Below are 27,032 nucleotides of genomic sequence, written 5' to 3'. Positions count from 1 at the left end.
TAGATATTCAATGAGATGCCCCTGGCCATTGTAACAAACTAAGTAACACATACACGTGTTCTTTCCTGTTCGTATTCTAACAGCACAAAGCAGGAAGAAAATGCGTGGGGACATCTTGTGGCCAAATAGTAAAATTACACCTATATACATTTAAAAAACCCCAAAACACACTTATACCATTAAAACCAAAACACACTTATACCATTAAAATTAATCCCTTACCTCCCCCACTCTCCCATTAGTTACCCCAAATTAAACATAAGCATTTCAAAAAAAATACATAAATACTTAACTTGGGGACTGAACTTTTTTTTGTTTAATTATGGGCTTGTAATTAGTGATGGACGCAAAACAGAAAAAAATATACCTTTTTATTTCCAAATAAAATATTGTAGCCATACATTGTACTAGGGAAATATTTTAAACATTGCAATAACTGGGACAAATGAGCAAATAAAATGTGAGTTTTATTCACAACAGGATTTTTTTAAAACTATAATGACCAAAAATTGAAAAAAAAAATGTTCTTATTATTCTCATTAAAATGCTTTTAAGTCCACAGCAAAGGACCAGCACCCCACAGTGTGATTATAGAAGTTTTTATTTGCGACAACATAATAGCAACAGCATGATAGCAACAACAGACCGCTGTTTCGGCCCTCTCAGGCCTTTGTCAAGTTGCCTAGTAATCATGGGACATATAGTAATCATGGGACATATATGCAAAAACGCCCCCCCCCCCCCCCCCCCCCCCAGGGACACCATAACCGATCATGGCAGCGCATATCAGGCGAACCTGATGGAAGACTGGCCACCAACAGCCAGCCAATAAAAGGCATGTATTTCAAAAGGTCACTCACCAATCAGTATAAAGAGAAGTACATTAAAATGCTTTTAGAATAAAATAATTCTTAGCAAAATGCACTACCCAAAGAAAGCCTAATTGTTGGCGAAAAGCAAGCGTATAGATCATTTCATTGTGACAAGTAGCTATAAAGTTATTGGCATATGAATGGGAGGAGTGCTGACAGGTGAAAGGTGCACTGGTACAGAAGGGGAAAACCCCTTAGTAGGCAATTGGTTTAAGGGACATCCTTTGGCAGGCAGTTACCTCCATCTGCCCCCTTTTGTCCATTATAAGTCCCATTAGTAGGCACTGACTAGCACTAGTCAGGACCTTTAGAAATGGAAATAATGGCCCAAGCATATCCGCAGTAGTCTCCCCGTAGTTGCCCTGGTTGCAATCCTGGCGGCTCTCCTGCTTGGTGCTTGCTCACAGCGACTATGGGAAAGCTGCTCAGCTTGTGGAAACGCCATTACATCCGGTTCAAAGGTCCTAAATAGTACTAGTCGAGGCCTACTAATGGACAAAAGGAGGCGTAAAGGGAAGGAGAGGGGGGGTAGTTATTGGAGGACATCATCGGCTGACATAGGATGCCATTGCTAACAAAAGTGTGTACTCCCCTTAACCTTCCTGGCGGTAACCCCGTAGTTCGAGGTAAGCCGCGCAGGAGGATTTATCAGGCCCTGCTGGGCCGATTTGCATAATAATTTTTTTTTTTTTTTTGCTACACGCAGCTAGCACTTTGCTAGCTGTGTGTGCACTCCGATCGCCGCCGCTCCGCGCCGATTCACCGCTAACCGCCGTGCCGCTCGCTACATGATTTAAAAAAAACAAAAACTGCTGCGCTGCCCCCTGGCGGTTTTTAATAGACTGCCAGGAGGGTTAAAGAGACTCTGAAGTCCTGAAAAAAGAAAAAAAAATCCTTTTTTCCCCAAAAAATATTGTTTAACATATTAGCCCTAAGTGAACCGCCGCATCCCCGCCGCTGTACACTATCTAAATCCCCCCCATCTAAATCCAACCAACCCCCCCCCCCCCCCAAACTCACCTGGGGGCAATCCGGGCAGTGCTTCCGTGAGAGGCAGAGCTATGAGCCGCAGCTCTGCCTCTCAGTGCGTCTGTCAGCCCGGATCGTCGCCTCTCCCCGTCCCTCTGTCTTCCTTCACTGAGAGGGGCGGGGAGAGGCGGAGATCCGCCGCTGATAGACACGTGTGAGGCAGGACTGCAGCTCATAGCTCTGCCTCACACGGAAGAGTAGAGGGCAGCAAAATCCACGACCAAGAAAGTCGTGGATTTTGCAGGGGAGAGGGAGAGCGTCGGCAGCGGCGGGGATGCAGCGGTTTAGTTAGGGCTAATATGTTAAACAATATTTTGGGATAAAAAAAGGATTTTTAAGAGACTTCAGTGTCTCTTTAAATGGCAACTGAAGCGAGAGGGACATGGAGGCTGCCATATTTATTTCCTTTTAAACAATACCAGTTGCCATCATCATCTATTTGGCTGCAGAAGTGTCTGACTAACACCAGAAACACCTTATCTGCTGCATGCTTGTTCAGGGGCTATGCCTAAAAGTAGTAGAGGCAGAGGATCAGCAGGACTGCCAGGCAACTGGTATTGCTTAAATGGAGATAAGTATGGCAGCCTCCCATATCCCTCTGACTTCAGTTGTCCTTTAACATCTTTTTTTTTGGTCTTAGATGTCCTGTAATTGCATTCAAAGAAATTAGGTCACTGGCTTTTGGTGACTATGATTCACCAAATGTCAGCTTTCTGTGATTAGAAGTGAACCCCTTAAAGTGGATCCGAGATGAACTTTTATACATTGCATAATTGTGTTCCTTACATACAGGTTAAAAGGCATTACTCAAGCCAAATACTTTTTTTTGTTTATTTTAATAATCGAATTCCCTATAAACTAAACAAGCGCCCCCCCCCTCCCCGCATACATTGCCGGCGCGACTCCCCCCGGTCTCCGCTGTCTTCTTCTCTGCTCTGGTCTCCGGGTCCGGCATGCTTTACTTCTTCCTGTCTGGGGGAAGTTTAAACAGTAGAGCGCCCTCTACTGTTTAAACTTCCTGCCGGGACAGGAAGAAGTGAAGACCCGGAGACCAGCGAGGAGAAGAAGACAGCGGAGACCTGGGGAGTCGCGCCGGCGGAGCAGGTAATGTATTGCAGCTGTATTGCATCGGTCGTCGGGCACTCGAACGCCGCTAGCGACGCGCTCCCTACCCGCGGGCGATCATCGGTAATTTCCCGCACGGAGCGATCGACGGGACCGATCTATTTTGGGATGAAATAGATCGAAATTTAACGTTAACGATTTGACAGCAGATTCGATCCCAGTGATTGAATCTGCTGTTGATCGGCGGGGAATCGGCCTAGTGTATGACCAGCTTTATGGTAGCTCAGTCTGGGCAGGAGGAGAAGGAGGTTACTAGCCAGAGATTTCAGAGGCAGAAGGAAGGGGGAAGTGATTATTATTATTATTTTTTTTTTCACAGACTGAGGGGTGGAGATACAGTTGCAGATTACCTGTGTAATGATGACAAACAGAACATGGCCGCTCTCATTGTATCACAGGAATAAATCATCTTAAACTGTTGAAGCTGTATGCAACCAGATTTGCTGTGTAAACTATCTAAACTTTAGATAAGATGTATAGACAAGTTACTGGTTATAGTTAGTTTTTCATCTCGGATCCACTTTAAAGCTCCCTAAGGTCCCAGTGTCTGAAAAATCTCCTTTGAGGTGCTATTCTTGTAGGAGAGTCAGCATCAGCAATGTGCCTTATTCAACCTAATTTCTTGTCTGTTCAGGAAGTGGTATTCATCTCTTCAGCAGGATCAGAGACCGCCATAAATGAAATCTCCTGTGTAGAGTTTGTAACCTTTCTCAAGTTATTGCTGCTCTTTGCTTCTGCTCCAAGAATCACTAGGGGTTTTATTAGAGCTATGGAAATTCCAGGAGGACAAATTTATATCTGTGTCCCAAATGTGGCCATTTCTCTTCAACAGCAACTTACTAAAGGTTAAAATACTTCCCCGCTCCATCCTAATCTAGCAAAAAAAAAGTAATGTTCCTGCAGTTGTTGAACTTTAAGAGACTGATAAATTCCTCTTAACATAGCAAATAGTTTGATAAACTAACTTGATAAATACTACAAATTACCTTTCCACATCTAAATACTATCTTCTTTCCTTTGTAGTTTCCAAGCCCCAAAACAATTTGCTCTCAAGATGATAAATGTATAAAAGGTTATGCTGACCCGCAGAGTAGAGGTATGTGTTCTTTATATGCTGCTGTGTTCATGGATAGCTAGTCAATTGCTTGTATATACTAGAAAGCTGGCAGCTGGCAGTAAAACATCTGATACAATATGAACATAGGAGGCAGTGTGTTGTGTGGTGGGGGATACAGAAGGCAAATCTATTCAGCAATATTAGGGAGAGCTAGGTCTGTGGGGCTGGGCTTGTTGGACTGTGGTTGCTACACGCTGCTTCCAGCACATAGCTAGAAAGTGAAATGAAGCAGATAAGTGAGAACATTTAGAAAATGGTAAAATTGTATGAAATTTCCTTTTAATTTTTGTTCTGTAGTGGAGCACTAAAACACATTTCGAAATGAGCAGTGAAGATGTATTTACTTCAATCATTCAGTCATGTGCAGGGAATTTAAAGCGCTCATTAAACTCTAAAATAATATTCAATAAGAACCTTTTTTCCTACTTTTTATTACCCAGTTATCATATTTGCTTTTTTCTTTTTTTTTTTGCACAAGTATTATTGTCAATTTAAAAAATTACAAGTTCCCAATGTACAGTTTATCTGCTCTGAAAGCTATCATTGCATTTTATTGCATAGCTGCTGTATTGATATATTTTAATGTACCCAGTGAGAGTTCTCTGCTGTTTTTGCCTCCTGATATCTGTGCAAGCTGACACACTGCACGGCAATGTAAGTAGCTGTATAGCTGCTAAGCTAACATAAACAAGATAATGTTATCACTTCCGTTCATCTAACTTCGGCAGTAAGCTTTCCACTGAAGAAGAAAGAATTTTTTTTTTTTTGGGGGGGGGGGGGGGGGGAGTAGTAGTACGTTTTAACGCTGTAAATAATCTTTTAATCTTTTAGAGCAAAGCGGAGATGCAGAGTTGTATACCACCTTAAAGTGATCCTGAGTTGAAAATAAACTGAGATAATCAATTTTTATTTTTATTAATGTATTTTATTTTTAGCTATCCCCATTTTATTTTATGTTTTCAAAAATGTAAAGAGTAGATTTAAAGTAAACCAGAGCTGATGAATCAATACTTCTCCGGGGCTTCCCCCAGCTCCATAAGCATGTCTAAGTCCCACGTGTCCTCCCACGGTCTGCCGTTCAGCCGCGATCAGTCCTGGTAACTCCTTCAGTCACGTCAGTCTGGGTCTCGCAAGCGCAGAAGACCCAGACTAGACCTGACTGAGCCAGTTACCGGGGCTAATCACGGCTGAACGGCAGACCACAGGAGGAGGACAGCGTGGGACTTAGACGAGCTTAGGGGGCTGGAGGAAGCCCGGGTAAGTATTGATTCTTGCTTATTCACCAGCTCTTTAATGTTTAATGTCTCTGTCTCAGAGCTAAAATATATGAACTGTTGACCTTTTTTTTTTTTTTTTTTTGTTTTAACCACTTTACTCAAACCCGTACGGATTTCTCTGTCCCTTTTTCCATCCTTTTAGCACCAGGGACGGAGAAATCCGTACTTCCCTCTCTCCCGCCGCTGCCCGCGCTCCCGCTCGCTCATGCGCGCACTCCCGCTCGCATGCACGCCGCCGCCCGCTCACCCGGAGATCAAGAAAAAAAGTTCCCAGCCTCAAAGTACTTCCTGCAAGCGTCCTTCCTGACGCTTGCAGGTCGCATAAACAAAATGTTACTGTGGCCATCTTGTGGCCAAATAGTAAAACTACACCCTAAAGCATTTTTCACATACAAATACATTACTTTTACACAAAAAATTAACTCATTACCCCCACACTCCCCATTTTTTTTTTTTGTGTGTAATTAAAAAAAAAAAAAAAAAAAAATTACAATTAAAAAAAATACATAAATAGTTACCTTAGGGACTGAAATTTATGTCAGGAGGGTACAACACTGTTACTTTATAAACTATGGGCTTGTAATTAGGGATGGACGCAAAACTAAAAAAAAAGGCACCTTTTATTTCCAAATAAAATATTGGCACCAAACATTGTGATAGGGACATAATTTAAACGGTTTTATAACCGGCACAAATGGGCAAATTTCATGGGTTTTAATTACAGTAGCATGCATTATTTAAAAACTATAATTTTTCCCCACATTTTTCCTATCTCCCCATTAAAACATAATTAAAATAAAATAATTCTTGGCATAATGTCCCACCTAAAGAAAGCCTAATTGGTGGCAGAAAAAACAAGATCTAGTTCATTTAATTGTGATAAGTAATGATAAAGTTATAGACGAATGAATGGAAGGAGCGCTGAAAGGTGAAAATTGCTCTGGTGCTCAAGGGGTAAAACCCCTCAGTGGTGAAGTGGTTAATCATCATATCAGGATGACAGTTTAACTTTATTAAGCTCTCATAAGGACAAATCTTGAACTAATGAGCTTGTTATTTGTTCCATGCCCTCAGATATGTTTTCTTCAGCCACAAAAGCTTAGTACGCACCATGCACTTTTTACTTTAGGCCCCGTTCACACTTGCGGTTTTGTAAAAACCGGAACGGATGTCCGGACCGCACCGGATCCGGACAGGACCTAATCCGTACGGTTCCTATCCGGATCAGGTCCAAATCCGGTCCGTATGAAGACGGTTGCGGTCCGGATCCGGTTTCTTAAAGAGATAACAACCTGTAAATACCTGGGGTCTGGGAGGTCAGCAGAAGCTCTGGGGTCATTGTTGGAGACAGGTGGACATGTGGAGACCATCCGTGGATACAGAGACTGCAGTTGGGACCATGGATCCAGTCATTTTTTACTCGTACCTGGGAATTCTCTCCTTCCTGTTGTTCACCTACTACTATGTGGGGAGAAGGCCTCACCTCCTCGTTATCAGACATATCAGACATGTTGCTGCCAAAGAGCTCCAGCATGAAATCCCTGCTGCTCCACTCTGTGAACGCTGGGCCGATGTGGTCCCCATCCAAAATGGCCACTAGAAAAAGCATAGGAAGTGGGGTAGAACGTCCGGTTTTTATAGCCAGTGTGTTGTGCGCTCTCCGGTTCTCATTGGTTTGTATTGGCCGGATGCAACAGTCCGGCTCCGCTCCGGATACGTCTGCCGGAGGAGCCGGACCAACAAATAGCGCATGTTGGATCTTATGCCGGAGTCCGGATCCGGTCCGGCTCCGGTCCGGACGAAACGGACGCATGTGAACGGACGCATACACTTTCATTGCTATGCCGTGCGTCCGTTCCGTCCGTTCCGCATGCGGTCCGGCTCCGGCACAGCGATTCCAGACGGCGACCGCTAATGTGAACCGGGCCTTAGATTGATCGAACAGTTTGATATTCAGATCTGACATCGATAAGCTATTAAAAAAAAAAAGCATACATTTTTCAGATTTGATATCTAATAAAATTACATGCACATGCAATGATGGCCAGTATTTCCATCGCTATAACCAGTAAAAGTGATATTTTCCAACCTGTCCAATCTGCTTCCAATCGAGAGAGATCGGTTTTGAGCTGGAATCAGTCACTATCAATCATTAGGCTGTTTCTCCTCAATTTCTCCCTGTTCTCATCTGAAAATTGCATGGTGTGTATCCACCATCAGTAAGCGCTACACTTCAGCTTCTGTAGTACCACAAAGGCTGCTTTATACTGCTATCAGGTGGTGGGGTGGGGGGGCATAAATGCTACCTGATACTGCTGTCTAGGGGGATGGGGAGTACAGAAACGACTATATAGGGTGAAAGAGAGAGGGGCACAGAGAATGCCTAATACTGCTGTCTTTGAGGTTGATGGTGAATGAGGCACAGGGACTACCTAATAGTGTTGTGAGGGGGACAAATCAGCTATCTCATACTTCTACAGCGTACTGACATCTGGGAAAAGGGTGCAAAGGCCACCTGATAGCAATATACTGGGGCCCAAAGGCTTCCTAACACAGGTAATTTGGGGAGAGGACTCCACCCAAAGCTTTCCTGGGGGGCACAGCGGTTTCTAGTTGTGCCCCTGGTCTGTACTGTGATACATTTGCTTGTTTTTTCTTTTTGTTCCTTTTTGTTCGTAAAGGATTTAAGTGATTCTGCCATTTTAGAAATGCATAGTACTTTGTGGATGCTTCTTTATTTTTTTATTAGAGCACATGGAAGCCTACACATGTTAATTTTACATTAAGAAATAATTTGGCTTTTTGTGGAGTAACATACAGTTTCTCCATTTGTCTGATTCAGGCATTCAAACTGGAAGATGCATAAGGTATAACTCTTCATTTAAGACCTGTGAAGTCAGAGCCTGGTGCCCTGTGGAGGCCAAATCTACACCAGAGTAAGTACCCTGTATACCTGTGTACTCAGGACGTCACCCACCTGTGGGTTATACACAAATTCAATACAGGTAGCTTATTATGACCTTCTTATATAAAATGCACTGTATTATAAAAAATCCTTCCTCGTCCCTCCTTTCTACTTGTGCTTCTGTTGTTTTCCTTCTTTAATCTCTTGTCATAATTAAGGGCTCTTCTCACTGTTGTGCATTGTTGGGGGGATAAACAGTGGAAACAAAAATCTCCTCAAGTGAAAGCCTTGTTTAGTATTAGCAGAAGGATTTTATTACTAGTTGAGATTCATTTACAATGCCGTATTGTGCATACTGTACTTGTGAAACTGAAGGATTCCCCTTCACAATAGCATCTCTGTTCCTATCAAATAATTACATTCTTGAATCTGATTTCCATGTATCAAACTGCGGCTCAATGCATTTCTTTACATGTAAATGTTCATTTTGTTTATTATGCAGTTATATTTGTGTACGATTTGGAGTAACTTTTCCCGAACTGAGGCAATATCCCTTGTCAGGACTCAGGAGTCAATGCTGTTCACTACACATTCACTGTAGTGTTACCTCCTGGTAAATAGTACAAAGCCTCCCTGCCAGAGAAGGCAAATTTAGATATGAAGAATGCTTTTGCACCATGAAACTCAAAATCTCCATAAGAAACAGTAGCACAAGATTAGCATTTTCCGGTTCTGACTGATGGGACTTTTTACAGTAAAGCAATGTACTTGAATACTGTTGCCTGGCAGGGATCTGGACAATATCCCTCAGGCGACAGTTTGTGACCAAGGCTGTGCAGACAAAATGCTCACAAGTAGGCTAGTGAAGCATTCTGTCACTATGGATGGGGCAAAGGTTTGATGTGTGGTGCATGACCTAAGGGAGAGGACAATACTTTCTCCCAAAATTAGTGGCACAACTTCCTCTATTTCCCATTAAGTCTTGATCATACATATTCTGCATGATTTTGCACAACAATTTGAGACCATATGCTGGGTCAACTAAGAGGCCATTGTAATGATCTGCTCAGCTGTCTACACGGGCAGACAGCTGTTTGTCCATTCTTTAGGTCTGAGGGCTGCAGGTCTCTGGAAAAGAGACCTGTCTTCGCTTTGCAAGTTTCAGACTTGCTCTGCTGGTGAGGAATTTGCATACACTTGTCATGCAAATTGCTTAGCTGCTTCCTTTGATGGCTTGCAGTATAAATACCATTTTCTCCTAGAATCCCTTGCTGGTCATGATGGTTTGTTCCTGCTAACTCTCCTAGAGTATCAGCCTTGCTTGTTTGCTAAAGATTATCTTAGAGTAATTCCTTGGGACTGCACTTGGCATCCCTTCTAGTGCAGTCAGGTTGTATTATCTGTTTTGCCCTGTACTGTCTCTCTGCTGTGATTGTCTTGTCGCCAGCGGCGGTTGACAGGAAATCGTTCTGTCTGTCTGGGAGTGTAGGCCAGAGCTGTGGTTGCTGCTGGCTACTCCTTCTTCTCTGTCTTGTCTGGTACGAACGCTTGCTGTAGGCTCGGTGAGGTAACCGTTTAGCAAGCGTTCGCGTTCTCTATTTCGTGTTTGTGTTTCATTGGTTAGTTAGGGTGGCACGCTTATCACTGGGCGCCTAACGCGCGGTGATCGTATCTTAAACGTGTTCGCTGTTGCGAATGAGTACGGTGTTTGCGTTTAGCTAGCGTTTGTTATTTTCCTTGATGTTCTGATTGATGTTGCTTGCTGTGCCTTTTTGCTACTCTCGTGCTCTGACCTGCTCGGTCTTGTGTCTGTTGGCAATCGCCAGTCTTGCAATTGCATTCATACTTTGTTTCTGCTGATGTGTGTTCACCGTCGCTGGGTGGCGACTAGATTGGTGGACACACATTCATTCTGTCTCTGTGCTCTCTCTCTTTAAAGGGCTATCTTGCCCTGCATTACTTCAACTCGTATAATTCCCAAATGGCATCTGTGGCAGTGCAGAGGCTGTGCTCGTCTGCACTCCACAGCTCCATCTGCCGGTGGGAATTGCCCTCTACAGGTGCATTGCCCCCAAGCTGGGTTCTATCAAATTACACGCTTGTGGAGGATTTCCGCAGTGTCAGCGCGCATCTTGTTCGCTGACCACGGAAATAATTCCCTGATCGTTACAGCCACCCTTTGCTATTCTTCTTTCTCTTCTATTCTTGGTTCTTAACCTCCATACATATGGTATGACTCTAACTTTATATATAAGATTAGCCTCAATAATGGGCGCTTGTGTATCACCTTACATGGTAATATCACAGGACAAATATCAGATATGTTGGGTGTGATCCTATTTTCTCACTGGAAAACTGACAATAGTCTGTACAATACATACCTTGTGATGGGTAGGGATGGCACTGCTTAGGAGAACTCATGGAGAAGCATGTGATCAGTTTGATCAGCTGATAGATTTGTAAGGCTCTGATTTGCTGGTCATGATCATGCAGATCATGCAGAGCATCATTCAGTACCACTCCATGCCCATATGCAATTCTCTTTTTCTCCTGAGTTTTCTCCTAGGTGATCTTTTCACATCTTGTCATAAAATGCCTTTAAAACCATCAGCAAGCAAGAAAATACTCTGAACAATGTTGATAGTACTTTTTCACTAACTTTTAGGTACTTTTTCAATTGTAATATGCTTAAAAGTTATTTTAAAGAGCATATGAAAATTATCTCCTAGGAGAAAATGTAAGAGAAAAAGTAAATTGCATATGGGCCCATATGTGAAGAAGTCCTAAGCGCACACTGCTCAGCACAACTGCTGGCTGCAGTGGGGTAATGAGCAGAGCAGCCCCTTTCAATACATGTTAATTGGGTTATCCAGCTACACTGCTCAAAAATGTACCAGGACGTATTTTCTCTATGGTGCATCATATCGCAGGTGGTGTACACAGTGCAATTATAGCGAGTGCAGAGCCAGGGTAGCTGCAAGGAAGATGGGACTCTTGCACCATGGCTGCTGGGAATGGCACCACTCTAATAACTGCAGGGCCCAAGTAGTTATGGGGAAGAGGTGAGGCAGAGTAGTGCGCACTACTGTGCACCACTTTTGCTGGGAGTGGATCCTCTGAAAAAGGTTTGCTAAAAAGAATCTGCATTCCCTTTTTTTGCAGACCATTGCATCACATATTCAAATGTAGTGTTCCTGCTCTATATACAGTATTTCACAAAAGTACACTACTGTAAATCTTTTAGTATAACTTTTTATCTTTTCATGGGACAACACTGAAGAAATGACCCTTTGATACAATGTAAGGTAGTCATTGTGCAGCTTGTACAACAGGGACCAGAAGTGTTAGGCATAGGATAAACAGTAGGGCAAGATTTGGGTAGAAACCTTAGTAGAATATAGGCAGTATTGCTGATCTTCTGCTAGCTGATATGTCTGGTGGCCAAATTTACTCAGTTCCCTTTTTATATGCATGCGCTAGTCTGGCCATTGGCCAAGCATGACTCCAGACCTAAACCAGGTGGCTGGACAGTGTACTAGTTAAAGGGAAGGTCCAAGCAAAAAAAAAAGAGTTTCACTTACCTGGGGCTTCTACCAGCCCCATGTAGCCATCCTGTGCCCTCGTAGTCACTCACTGCTGCTCCAGTCCCCCGCTGGCAGCTTTCTGACCTCGGAGGTCAGGGCCGCATTGCATACATTTTTACGCATTCCAGCTAGTGCAGGAACAAAAATGTATGCGTTGCACCACTAACGCGTAAAAATGTATATGTTAATGTTCCTGCACTAGCGGGAATGCGTAAAAATGTACACAATGCGGCCCTGACCTCCGAGGTCAGAAAGCTGCCAGCGGGGGACTGGAGCAGCAGTGAGTGACTATGAGGGCACAGGATGGCTACATGGAGCTGGTAGAAGCCCCAGGTAAGGTAAACTCATTTTTTTTTTTTTGCTTGGACCTTCCCTTTAAGGGCTCTGCCTCTGACACAGGAGACCTGGGTTCGACTCCCCTGTTCAGTAAGCCAGCACTTATTCAGTAGGAGACCTTGGGCAAGACTCCCTAACACTGCTATGCCTATTGAGCGGCTGCAGCTCTGGGTCTTTGTCTGCCAAATGAAAAGTACTATATAAATGTGAATTGCCTTGTCTAAACCTTATTGAGAATCTGAGGGGCATCCTCAAATGGAACGTGGAAGAGAGCAATGTTTCTTACATACAGTACCTTTGTCATGACAGGAAGAAGAGTCCAGTGGCAACCTGTGAAGCTCAAGTGAACTCCTTGCTCAATAGTTAAGACAGTGCTGGGAAATAATGGTGGACACACAATGGGCTTGATTCACTAAGACAAATAGCATGCCTTATCAAAGTTAATACGCCTTATCAGAGTAACATAGTGAGCACTACGAACCTGCAGGGGCTCAGGGCAGGAGGAGGGGCGCTCTCGTCATTGCCAGTTAGCAGGCATACGTTTGTAGCGCTCACTATGCTACTCTGATAAGGCGTTTAAACTTTGATAAGGCATGCTATTTGTCTTTTTTGTTTCCAGCAGTTTAGATATTAATGGCTGTGTGTTAAGTTTTTTTTATTTTGATGGGACAGCAAGTTTGCACTGTTACACAAGCTGTATACTACAGTGTATCAAAGTGTCATATCTGCAGTGAACATTCTATAATAAAATATTTACATAAGTGTGTGAGATACTGGATGTGAGAAAGCTCCTATATATTGAAACATGTTTATCAGGCATACATTGTTTTCTCTCTCTGCATGATGTAATCATGTTCTGGCAAGTTTCTTGAGGAGAGTCACTGATCTCACAATGAATGTATAGCTGTTTATGCCAAGCACTACAATGCAGCCCTTTTGTATGATCATTACCATATTTTAGCTCAGGCGATTATGAGTAATCTTGAGGTCCTCCTAAAATTGAATTATTGGGTGGTTTCCCTTAATGGTAAATAACAGTGTTCATTTTCTACATGTCAGAGAATTAGAAACACTGGACTAAATTACACTTGCACTGCTGCAAAGTATTTCATAAAGTTGACAGCTTAGAATAGCTGACAATTCTGTGTGGTGGTTCATGCCCCCATTGTAGAGATCTCCATACATCTTGTCCACATGTGTATATATATATGTGTGTGTGTATGTATGTCTGTATGTATGTATGTATGTATGTATGTATGTATATAAATATATATTTTGTGGGGAACGATCAGCCACTCCTAGACAAATAGGAGGTGGTTGTACAGCCTTATAACATATATACGCTAGTGACCACTTGGGGTATTGCATGCAGAGTAATCATCTAATACTGCATTCCTGTATTTTTCTTTTTTTTTATTAGCGCCGACATATAGCGCTGACATATTACGCAGCGCTGTACAGAGTATATTTTCACTAACTGTCCCTCAGTTATTCCCTCTATGTATGTATCGTGTAGTGCATGTATCATAGTCTAGGGCCAATTTAGGGGAAAGCCAATTAACTTATCTGTATGTTTTTTGGGATGTGGGAGGAAACTGGAGTGCCCGGAGGAAACCCACACAGACACGGGGAGAACATACAAACTCCTTACAGATGTTCACCTAGCTGGGATTTGAACCGGGCACCCAGCGCTGCAAGGTGAGATCGCTAACCGATATGCCACCGTGTTGCCCTGCCCTGGAATGCATACTTTTATAAACTGACCCATTTACCTCCAATATCTTCTGTTAGAGCTTTTCATAGTTTTACAAATAGCAGGTCCTTAGCTTGCCACTCATATCCTCATGATTTCATACAGCTTTCCCTGCCTAACTACATACTCATTGTTTTGTGTTTTTTAATTGATTATTTCTAGCCCTGCTGTTTTGGGAGGTGCAGAGAACTTCACCGTTTTGATAAAGAACAATATTCACTTTGCTGCCTTCAATTATACAACGTAAGTAAATGTCCTGCCACCCTGTACACAGAAGGGCCCCTTTATTTGCCTCTCTCTGTTACTTTACTGCCCCAATAAAGACAGCGATGTAGAAAGAGGACCTCAAATATTGTCCACCTTCTCCTTTTTAACAATGTATTTGTTTGCAGCTGCTGTTTGGCAGTGTGTCCTGCTGCTATTTTAACCACCACTCTGGATGTTGCAATGTCAGTGGGAGATACCATCACTTCACAGAATTATCACATGATTTATTTTTTTTTGCAGGGTTTTTTTTTGTTTTTTGTTTTTTTGTTCTTGTGTTTGTTTTGTGTGAAAGACATTGCTATTTTGCTGTGTGTACATATTATTATTATTATTATTATTATTATATACAGCGCCAGTATATTCCGCAGCGCTTTACAAAGCACAATAAGACGACAAGGGGAACATAGATACACTAACAAAATGTACAACAGAGTTCCAAGCAGCACAAATATTGTGACAAAACCAGTAAACATTAGGAGGATGACCCTGCCCTTGCGAGCTTACAATCTAATGGGTAGTGGGGGACACACTAGGTAAGGGGGTGGAGGATGGATGAGGCAGTGACCTTTTGCCTCTGATTACATTGTGTCAGATAAGTAAATAAGGGCATATGGCAATAGTCCTGCATTTTCATTTTTTCATATATGGTAGTTTATAAATGGTGTTTTGTATATGGTGTCTACAGGGTCTGAAGGAAGAAAGACTATGCAGGGGTATAACCACTGTAATGTGAAAGTCAAAGGGGGAACCCTTCACAAAATCAGAAAAACCGAAAGAACCCCCCCCCCCCCCCAAAAAAAAAAAAATACTCTATTCAGGCAAAATATGCAGCTCGTTCTTTTCATTTCCAAAAGTTACTGAAAACTCACGAGGCCTTGTGCAGGGATTTGTCATTGCCTCACAGGAATGTCCAGGGTGAGGCACAGTCTGATGACAAATTGGCATTTGGTGAACATTTGTGCATTTATTCTATAACAATTATTGCTGTGGATGGTTTAAGGACAACTGAAGTGTAAGGTATATGGAGGATGCCAGATTTATTTCCTTTTTAAGCCATACTTTTTTGGCTGCAGTAGTGTCTGAATCGTACCAGAAACAAATATGCAGCTAATCGTGTCAGAGCTGACAATAATGTCAGAAACACCTGATCTGCTGTATGCTTGTTCAGGGGCTATGGCAACAAGTATTTGAGGCAGAGAATCAGCAGGAAGAAAAGGAAATACATATGAGGCTTGATTCACTAAACCATGATAACTCCTATCACGGCCACGCTAGCGTTTTGCACGCGTTTTAATGGGCGTAACAGTTTACATGTGCAAACACGATTTTTTTTGCGTTTGTGCGCGTAAACCGTTACACACGTTATATAAACGCTAGCGCGGCAGTGATATGAGTTATCACGGTTTAGTGAATCAAGCCCATTGTACGGTACCCACCATATACCTCTCACTTCAGTTGTCTGTTAAAACGGAACTCCAGTTAAAGCATCTATTTATGATTTTTATCCATTTGCTTTGCATTTGCAAAATGTTACTGGCCTAGCCAGTTTGTTGCTCCTATGTCTTTTTAAGGCATAAATCTACGTGCATGCTATTTTCTTATTTGTTTCCATCTAAGGTCCCTGTTTTCTTGCCAACTAGATTAAAAAAAAATGTTTTGTTTTTTTTGTTTGTTTTTTGAAGAATTGATTTAATTTACCCAGCTTTTTACTGTAAGAATGTCTAATCATGAATTAAGAGAGCCATCTTTGTTTCAAGCTGTTGGATAAAGACCAGGCAGCTTTCTCACTTTTCCCTGCAATTTGTGGTCGCTTATTATTATTATTTTTTTTTTTTTGTATTTTAAATTCTACGTTTTGCAAGGTTTCAGTCCTGAATTTTGTTTTTGTGTAAATTTTCATACTAACTTGTCATGCATACCACTTAAATTTAATTTACTAAACTTAAAATTTGCATACATTTTTCCCATTGCTAATGTGAAAATTTTAATTTCCCAATGGCTTGCGGTGATAGGCAAATCGCATGTCAATTTTTTACTGCAAAAAAATTGCTTCCAAAAAACTGAAGTAAGTCAAATGTGATGCCATTTACTTAATGTGCAATAAACGCAAAATCACAAAAATGTGAATTACATGTGAATTCTGTTGTGTGGAAGGGGCCTAAATGAGAAAAAGAAAAGCTAGTTTCTTCAAAAAAGCCGTATTCTGCTGGCCTTACTTTCTTTTTATTGTTCTTTGAGCAGATCTTAAAGGACAATTGAAGTGAGAAGAATACGGAGGCTGCCATATTTATTTACTTTTTAACCTCTTGAGCGGTATGGACGAGCTTAGCTTGTCCATTACCGCCGGAGGGGATAGCATGGCCCAGGGAGATGTAAAAAAATCCCCCCCTCCCCCGATCACCGCAATTGGCGGCGTAATACGTACCCCCGCCGGAGCCTGCGCTGGTGCAGCCTCTTCCATCACCACCAGGCGTCGCTATGGCGAGGATCGGGACTGCGCATGACGTCAGACATCATGTCCGACCGTTGCCATAGCGATGACCGAAGGCGAATGAAGAAGTTTCGGCTCTCGCGGGATCCCGAATCGGTAAATATAGCTGGCGGCGATCGGGGGCGGGACACAGCATTGGGGTAATCCTAGTGCTAGCTGCATGATTTAAAACAAGTTTAAAAAAAAATAGCCCTCCCGCGGATGAAAGTCCGCAACAATTGAATGCCAGGGAGGATAAGCATTGCCAGTTGCCTGGCAGCCCTTCTGATCTCCTTGGCTGCAGCAGTGTCTGCATCACATACCTGACACAAGCATACAGCTAATCTTGTCAGATCTTACAATGTCAGAAACACCTGATCTGCAAATGCTTGTTCTGGGGCTACGGCAAAAAGTATTTGAGGCAGAGGATCGGCAGGACAGCCAGGCAACTGGTACTGCTAAAAGTGGATCTGAACTCTTGCACAGGACAGAATAAAAACAGAGAGAAATGCACCCTGTATGTATTTAGAGAGTTTAGCCTAATTCCCCCTCATTTGTGTATAATCACAATATGTAATCTAATCTCTCCTCTGTGTCACATGGCTGCCTATGGCAGAGATGGCAGCAGTGGCGTAGCTAAGAAGCTATGGGCCCAGGTGCAAGTTTAGCATTGGGGCCCCAAAGTACTCTATACATAACAATTGATATGGCACACCAAAACCAATCAAGGACAACCACAGTGTCAGAGGTGCAAGAAAGGGATGGGAAACTGTGTGTTAATGATCACTACTATTCAAATCAACTATAGAAGTGAATATTATCAGCCAGGGGCGTCGCTAGCCCTATTTTGGGGTGGCCCGTGCCCCCAATCTGTCCTGGGGTGCCACGGATCTCCCGGCCGCCGCTGCCCCGCTCTGCCCTGCTCCGCTCCGCTCTCCCCGCTGCCATTCAGACCTCGATCAGCGCCGGGTGACCAGATAGAGCGGGCGCTAGGACCTAGCGGACACCGCTGATATGCGGAAGTGACATCACTTCCGCATATTTGTGCCCAGCGCCCGCTCTATCTGGTCGGGTCGCCCGCTCACCCTGAGGTCTGACGCGGTAAGGTAGGTGGGGTGGGGAGCGCGCCTGTCACTCACTACCTAACGGGGGTCCCTGTCACTTACTCACTACCTAACGGGGGTCCCTGCTGTCACTCACTACCTAACTGGGGGGTGCCTGTCACTACCTAACTGGGGGCTCCTGTCACTGCCTACACTGGGGTCTCCTGTCACTAACTGAACTGGGGGGCACCTGTCGCTACCTAAACTATCCAGGCCAGCCGGCCCAGCATCACCACAAGCCAACCAGCCCAGAATCACTATCAAAAAGGCCACAGCATCACAACCAGTCAGGCCAGCATTTACTTCAACCAGCCAAGCACAGCCCAGCATCACTGCCAGCCAACCCAGCCACAACATCGGCCACAGCATCACCGCCAGCCAGGCCACAGCATCACTGCCAGGCCTTTCAGCTCCCACATCATCCCCAATCCAGCCAAAACAGTATTGCCAGGTACAGCAGCCAGTAGAGGAGAATTCAGAAGCCAGGTGAGAGGTGTCAACCATATTAAGGGGGCATTCTGCCTATTTATGTGAAATGCTGTCTATTTATGTGCCTCATGACTGCTGAATTTGTCTTGTTGGGGGCCTCATGATTGCTGACTTTGTCATGTTGGGTGCCTCATGATTTGTTGGGGGCCTCATGATTGCTGAATTTGTCTTGTTGGGGGCCTCATGATTTCTGAATTTGTCTTGATAGGGGCCTTATGATTTCTGAATTTGTCTTGTTGGGGGTCACATGTTTGCTAACTGCGAGACTATGGGAAAAGCCGAATCATCATCATATGAGACAATAGCATTAAACCTACTTTTTTAGCTTTTTAAAACAGAAAATAAAACTGGGAGGTTCTAAAAAAATGAATATATTTTTTCAGGAGTAGGATGGATGAAATTGTTTATCTTTTCAGTTTTTCAACTTGGATTTTCCATAATGTTCATGTATGTGTTAAAACGTTTGTATAGTATTTAGTTTAAATTGCTGTTGCCACTTTGCGATAGATAAGTGACTTGTGGGTTGCAGTTTGGGCCTCCAAAAATTTCGCCACCACTGTTCTAATCTAATGTACGATTGGCCACACCCATGGCCACGCCCACTCACTGCATGACCACGCCCATTTTTTGCCGCGGCGCGCACAGACATAGCCCCCACCTAGTGCCCCCAGGTGCCACCGATCTCCAAGGACCCTAGGAACACCCCTGTTATCAGCACAGGACCAATAAATAGCTAATACTGTGTTTGAGGGGTAGGCCCCTTGGGGCCCCTCTAGCCCAAGGGCCCCGATGCGGTCGCTACCTCTACACCCCCTATTGCTACACCAGTGGATGGCAGATAAGCACATTTGAAAGCACTGGATGTTAACAATATGTCTGCTTCCATGAATCAGGAAGTGGAAACCGTGCAGATTTATTTTAGGATTTGTATCAGCTGTAACAAAGACATGCTTTTTGTTTAAAGGTTATTATGCTGTTGTGTATCTTTTTGAGCAGCGAGGACTTGAGTTCAGGGGCCATATGCAATTAACTTTGTCACCTGAGTTTTTTTCCTAGGAGGTGAAAAGTACTATCAAAATTATTTCAGTACTTTTTTTTTGCTCATTGGTGGTTTAAAAGGCATTTTATTGACAAGTCTGAAAATATCACCTAGGAGAAAACGCAGGAGAAAAAGTTAATTGCATATGGGTCCAGGTCTGCTTTAAAAGGAAATGGATATGGCAGCCTCCATATCCTTCTCTCTCTTCAGTTGTCCTATAATTTGTATAATATATTATAGTAATGTTCTGCTCAGTTTGGCTGATATTTATAGACATTACTGTTTCAATTTCATCTGTGACATCCATAATCTGATTTGCTTATTTTTATTTCTTTTACAGAAAAAACATCCTTCCAGAATATAATGTAACCTGCATTTATAGCAAAGTCACTGCTCCTCAATGTCCAATATTCCGATTAGGGGACATCTTAAAAGAAGCAGGAGAAACTTTTTCTCAAGTTGCTGTTCTGGTAGGTGCACCTGGCTGTGTCATGTCTGTGTATTTTTCAGTGTTTTGTTGGTTGAAAATGGAAGAAAGTCAACTTCTTGAGTACAAGAATGTCTAGATACAATTTACAAAACTCTCATACTGTTTGTAGCTGTTTATTTTTGCAATTCTTCCCTGTCAATCGCTTAACCTTTACTGACCCCATAAATAAAAAATCCCCTTAGTAACCCTAATTTATTACCTCCCAGATCAATTATTTACAACATGTCGGATCTGAATTTCGATCAATTTTTATCGTTTTTTCGATCGATTTTTGTTCAGTTCTATGAAAATTGATTAAAAAAAACTATTGAAAAATCAATCTAAATTCAGATCGACAATGTTGGAAATAATCGACCTGGCAGGTAAATCTGTCAGAAAATTGTATGGTGTGTACCTAGCATTAGAGGCAGAGGATTAGCAGGGCAGCCAGGCAATTTGCATTGATTAAAAGGAAATAAATATAGCAGCCTCCATATCCCTCTCACTTCAGGTTCCCTTTAAATACTTTAAATTTGTTGCTTCCGCAAGCAGTTTTTGATTTGAAATAATGACTCCTTACTAAAGCTGAATGTGGATGGTACTAATGCATTCTGTTTTACTTCCCTTGAATGAAGAAATTCAGGATGCTATGACAAATTATACATAGAAATGTTTTTTCCTTCCATAAAGCTGGCTGTGTTAGAGGTTAGGTTAATCCATGGTTGAAAGGCAAAGTTTAGGCATATCAGAAGCTGATATCGGAAGTGAATACTAACATAGCCTATGGTTTCAGCAGGGCACTGCTGCAGTAATAGAGTTGTGCTTTCTTTGTGAGTGAAATGAAGAGCAGTGCACTCACTGCTGATACTGTGCTTGTGTATGTTAGGAGATGGCATGCAATATTAGAAGATCCTGGTATATTGTTTGCTCATCCTTAATGTTTAAACAGGCCCACAGCCAGTATGCACACAGAACTACAAACAGGACTACAGTATATGGTACAGGCGCCTTTAAAGCAAACAGAATTATTTATTGTAAGCTTTTTCATACTATCTATGCAAAACATCCTACATTGTTGCTTCTGTAATTACCTTAAAATTGTGATTGCGTGTACACATGTGATCATGTCTTTAAATAGATTTGTCAGGAATGCTGCCAGCTTGGGATGCAGTGTGGATCCTAGGAGATCTGGCACCAGGTTACAGCTAACCTGTGGTGCGCATAGCAGTCTGCAGCAAAAAATTGGGTGCATACATAAAGGACAGAAGGTGGAAGACACTGTAATGCAAAAGGGTACCTTTTTAATCAGCGGTGCACAGACATCGGGTTATGCAGTGGGGGTGACAAGGCCTGACAGCTGTTTCACTTAAAAATAAGCTTATATCCACTTTCCTAGATCCCTAGATCCGTCCCTGTGGTTTCAGCATCTTAAACACTTCCTATCTCTATATATTGCTGCATATTCATATGCAGCCTTTCCCAACCAATGATGTTACAGCCTGAGCATTCTGTGTGATTGGGTGTTATTTTTGACCTTGTGACTCGCAGTAAACAAACAATCCACAGAGATGCATCTCACAGCACTAAAAATGCCGCCACCTGCGACAAATTTCAATAAAATTCAGACGTTCTGTCGGGGCCAGATGACTAAGCAGACCGATTGAGGGAATCGGGTGCCCTGATTGTGCCTCCGGATAACAACCAGCATATGAATCAGCAACACGGAGAAAAAAAGCAAAATTCTGGGCACCAGTCAGCAGTTCAGTGGGTCACCTTTAATGCATCCTCAATACAGCTGACAAGAAACTGTTGTACTAGCAACTAATTTCATTACCAATGGAAATGCTTGTTATTAATGTGCGTTACCATAGCAACACTAGCGCTACTCTAGTACCATGGGTCACGCTAATAGCGTAACCCGTGGTACACTGCTGCTGATAGTAACAGTAATATTGCCATGCGCTGTCTGCGTGCAGCAATATTACTGCACTTTAGTGCACCAACTCTTTGGGCTCTATTCACAAAACTTCTCATAAATGACTTATTTATCGCCTAATTGATAAAAATACGCTTTGAACACATTTACAAGCAAAATAATCACTCAAAGTAAGTTATTCCTGATTCACTTCATTTCAATATTACTTTTCTTACCTCAATTTTAATATATTTTTGCTCTTTGGAAGCTTAAAAATGTAACATAGATAAGGTGAAAAAGCTTTGTGAATCATGCCCTATGTCATTATGATACAAACCAGGAGGGCACTTGGTATATGTGTAACTGGTCAGACACCTTATCTGCAACCCACTGGATTCAGTGTCAGGTATGTATGACATGCATACCTCCAGCTGCCTCCAACTAATGATGTCCAGTGGCACTTTATAGAGTTTTTGATAAAAAAAATTCTATTTTCAATGGTTCTGGTATCAGACTTGCAGTTTCTATTGGTATAACATTTTATATAGAAACTTTTTTTTTTTACTCTAGGGTGGAATAATAGGCATTGAAATCAACTGGGACTGCAACCTTGATAAGTTGTTTCACCGCTGCCGTCCTCATTACAGTTTCCGACGTTTGGACGATAAGGTTGTTGATGAACGCTTGTATCCTGGTTTGAATTTTAGGTATGGAATTTGCACAATGAAATATGCCTGGCCATACAGCCTCAAGTAACATGTGCGGAGTTGGTATTCTTATTTATCATCATTAGCAATTATTGAAAAATATATAAATGATTGTTTTGTTATTTTTGAGAATGCCATCTGCTGGTTTCTTTGTAAAGTTTTGTAATTTTGGCAGATAATTTTTTTACTGCAAGATGGTGTTAGGTAGTAGAACATTGCGGTTTAAACTTTAAAACCCTTTCACACATTGTGCAGTTAGATTAGTGCGGGGCATAAGAGCGTACCGCAGTGCACTGCACCAAACCATTGCTATTGACTGTGTCGCCAGGGAAGTCTGTGGGAATCTATAGCCCCCCCCCCCCCCCTCCCACTCAGTGAGCTGATACTTGACGGGAAGTATGTCACATCAATGTACCCAATCTGCGCATGAATGATGATCTATAAAGATTGTTTGCATTGCCATAGACTCCCATAGTGTCTTGCAACATACTGCAGCTTCAGCCAGGCCACTTCCATCACAACGCGTCCCACCACGGGTACTGTGGCTTGTCTCATCGACTCTCATGGCCACTGCAAGAAGATGCAGTGGAGTAGAGTATCGTTACTTGACATGGTAAGTATGAAAGGGCCCTCAAGGGGAAAAAATATAAGGTGGTTCTATTGATACACAGCCATCATCACCTGATAGCAACTTACTAATTACTAATTGTTTGTGTCTTACCATTGCTGCAAGTCCAACTCTTTATAAAACTTTGTATTTTTTTAAGGTTTGCATATAATCCAATCTTCTCTAAGTGACTTCATCTGTGCCTGCAGTGATTGGCTGAGCATAACACTGGAAGGTGGAGCAACAAGTGGTGAGGCAGGCTGGACCTGTAGAGGAGGGCCTGGGCAATAAATTAGTTATGCAGTCTATATTGAACTCCTACACCTTCTGTCAGCAGAGGCAGATTAAGGCCAAATGTGGGTGTAAGCAGGATAACTTCTTTTGGGGCCCCAACCAGGCACACATGCTCTTTTTTTTCTACAGTACTAGTACTAGGGACATAAGAAAGGAAGAGGGACAGAAGTAAGATCTGAGCTGTGAGAGTGGAGATAGAGGGAGGAAGAACACGTAATTTAAGGCAGGGAGAGAGAATGTGGGTATTGAGAAACAAGAGGAAAGAGAAGAAGGTAGAAAGGAAGAATAGATGAGGGAGAGATGATGACACAGAGATGGATCCCTAAGTGGTATGTGCTCCTGATAGACCCTTTAGTGACCTATTCCCACAGTGACATATCCCTTCTGTTACACAAGCTGGGTACAAGGTGGCCCACTATTGGATCATTTCTCACTGGATGTCTGCTTTGTCCTTCCAGCCTCTTTGTATTTTTATTCTTTCTCTTTAAACTCCCTTTAATTATCAGACTGGTAACAGCAGACAAAGATTCTTTTCTGTTTACTAAATGTGGTAGTCAACCCAGCAAGCAATGCTCCCAAAATAAACGATCATTTGTAAAATTACGGTATGTTCCTTGTTGTACTAGAATATTAAAATATTTTAACAGTCACTATTCATTCCTTGGTCATATTAATTCAAATCTATTTATCTCCAATTTACTTCCTCCTTTTACTTTTACTTTAACTTCCTCTTTATTTGATTTTCCTTAATTCTTTAGTGTAGTAAGTCCTGCTACCTGTTATTTCTATTATTATTGCTTGGTGCCTGATAAGCCATTGCTTTCCTTATTCTCTTGTCTTGGCCAGCTATACATTATTCCCTTTCATTCTTTCTTGAATTCAAAGTTGAAATTGGGGGTTTTGAAAATTTACCATCAGTCCAGATCTACCCAGGAAAATATGATGTTGATTGTAAGAAATTTTGCAATTTGGAGTGAAACTTTAATTCATGTAAAGGTGAACAAATAATGAGCAAATAGCAGCCTATAAAACAACTGTTTGGGTAATGATCAGTTCATCACCTTGCAACTAATTTCTCATGGAAAATCACTGCCATGATGGTTTTGTAAAGCCAAAACCCAGCTGGCATAATCACGTTTCTGCGATACACAGAGGCAGAATGCAGGCACCCTCCAATGCACAACGATGATTTATTGTAGTATCAGTCCAGTAAAGTCCAGCTTAGCCAGACAGTAATACAGTTACCAACAGCGGCATGTGCTTGTGTCACTGTGCCTTTAACATCAGTGTGGAGGTGGGTGGTGTGGGGCACAAGGATGACAGCGATGGCTGTTTTGCGTGTCTACAGAGACTTGGTCATGCTGGGTCAAAGGCCCATGCTTCTGATTGCTAAACGGCCTGAAATCACTTTAAGGTTATTACACTGGAGAAGTGACAGTCAAAAGAATTGTACCAAATTTTCATTAGTTTTTTTTTTTTAAACTATCAATTTTTATAAAGAAACTGCCTGATCAGGTAATTAACTTTTTTTTTTCTTTTAATTTTGAATTTATAGATGTAACAATTTTTCTTGCAGTTATTTTAATCAGCAAACCAGAACAATCAGACAATTGGCTGAATCACGTATGGCTGCCTTAAAAGACCAACATCAGTATAGAATTTAGACATTACAATTTCTGTAACTCTGAGGGAATTGTCTGACAGTCATTACTGCTTTGCGCCACCTTCTTTTATGCAGGAGTTGTTTTAGTTTTGTATTATTATTTCTGCAGGTTTGCCAGGTACTACAGGAACCAGAGCCATAACGACCTGAGGACTCTTATCAAGGCTTATGGAATCCGTTTTGATATTCAAGTCTATGGCACTGTAATTCTTTTCTTTCTAATTGATCACTTAAGTTTAGCTGTTACATAACTGATAAATAACTCAATTATTACTCATGCGTAAAGGTGTTGAGGGCCAGCGGCGTACCTAAGGAGCTGTGGGCCCCGATGGAAGTTTTACATAGCCCCCCCCCACCACCACCACTATATACATAACAATTGATACGGCGCACCAATACCTGCCAATAGCAACTACAGTGTCAGAGGTGCAAGAAGGGGATGGGGAACAGTTTGTTAATGATTACTACTATTCAAAGTATCCATAGAAGTGATTATTAGGAGCACAGGACCAATAGAGAGCTAATACTGTAGTTGAGAGAGGGCCCCTCTGGCCCAAGGGCCCCCGATGCTGTTGCAACCTCTGTAGCCCCTATTACTACGTCCCTGGTGAGGGCTCACAACACTTGGCCTGGGGAGCAAAAGGAATACATTTGGTCCATGGCAAAGGCAGAGCAGGATCATCCACCAGGCAACCTAGGCTGGGACCTATTGGGTGTCATGTGTCCCACCAGCCATCCTCTCTGATCTCTCTCCACTTCAGCTTACTCCCCCCCCCCCCCCCCCAAAAAAAAAAACCACGAGGGTGCCCCAAATATACTACATCGCCCTGGGCCCCATTACATCTTAATCCATCTCTGGGCAAAGGAGAGGAGGAGAATGAGATTAAGAGGCAAGGTTAGGATTAGGCTAGATTGATGGATGTCGGTCATAAGACATCAGATACTGCTGGAGTGGTGCAGTCATCTCTGTATGGATGTAAACAGCGCTGAGAACATATAAAGCTTAGTTCACACTGCAATGTGATTTGCAGAGTGATTTGTAAAGGAATGTACATTTTTGCTCATACCTTTAAGCAGAATTGCTCTGAAAAATGTTACATGTGGCAAAATTTCAATCTTCCAAAAATCAAAACGTGGCTGTGAGAGCACTCTAATAGGGTGACACTCACTGTACTAGCGATCAGCAAATGCAGCGCAATCGCTCCCAGTGTGAACCAGCCATCAGTGCCCATGGCCCCACTAATGGTCATAGAGTACTGGAGTCTGAATGCTTGGATGCCACACAGGCTTGTCCCACTTGTAAAGCCTCCAGCCGTGTGTCACACCCTTTTTGCACTGTTGCCATTTTTAATGACCAGTTAAAGGATTTCCTATCATTGGTAACCAGATATTGCATAATGCAGAGTTGCTATTATTATCAGCCGGGAATTGGTTACGGCCTTTCTCTGTCAGCACCAGTATGATTATGCCAATAGCTACACATGTCATCAATGTTCATTTCTCGTAATAGACTGAAGTTTCTTTCCAGAGTACTGCAATGTGAGGCATTGTGCTTATAGGCATACTGTGGCACCCTTTAGTAAATTCTCCTATAAAGGGCCGCAAGTATAAAAATGACTAGTATATGGCTAAACATATTAGAGACCGTGGATCAGCAGGACAGCCGGGCAAGGTGTACTTTTTAAAAATGAATATACAGCCTCCATAGGTCTCTTACCTCAGATTCCCTTTAACTGAATTGCTGTGTTTCACACTGAAGAAGTCAAAGAAAAGAGGCTTATAGAGGTCTTTAAAGAGGAGCTGTCAGCTATACTATCTCAACACAAACCAACACATATATACTGTAAGTAGATAAATATGTGCTCTACATACATAATGTATGTATTGCACTGTCCACATTTTTATTTCAGTGAAGATTATGTAGTAAATAAAAAGAATTCTGTTTCAGGCATTTGCCATCTTAAGTCCCTCTGACTGAAGCTAATCCTGATATCATTTCCTCCCTTACTCT

General features: G+C 42.4%; 1 protein-coding gene across 1 annotated transcript in view; it reads left to right on the top strand.

Moving 5' to 3' along the window:
* Positions 1 to 27,032, top strand: part of P2RX7 (purinergic receptor P2X 7) — a 78,388-nt gene that overhangs the window by 27,749 nt on the left and 23,607 nt on the right. The window contains exons 4-9 of the mRNA XM_068245225.1: positions 4,050 to 4,122; positions 8,263 to 8,356; positions 14,161 to 14,241; positions 19,707 to 19,836; positions 22,321 to 22,457; positions 25,131 to 25,224. Coding sequence (XP_068101326.1) covers positions 4,050 to 4,122; positions 8,263 to 8,356; positions 14,161 to 14,241; positions 19,707 to 19,836; positions 22,321 to 22,457; positions 25,131 to 25,224 — 609 coding nt within the window. The remainder of the gene's footprint in view (positions 1 to 4,049; positions 4,123 to 8,262; positions 8,357 to 14,160; positions 14,242 to 19,706; positions 19,837 to 22,320; positions 22,458 to 25,130; positions 25,225 to 27,032) is intronic.

The sequence above is a fragment of the Hyperolius riggenbachi genome, chromosome 1 (genome assembly GCF_040937935.1).
Source record: "Hyperolius riggenbachi isolate aHypRig1 chromosome 1, aHypRig1.pri, whole genome shotgun sequence".
NCBI classification, from domain to species: Eukaryota; Metazoa; Chordata; class Amphibia; order Anura; family Hyperoliidae; genus Hyperolius; species Hyperolius riggenbachi.
This window is presented reverse-complemented; position numbering and strand designations above follow the sequence as displayed.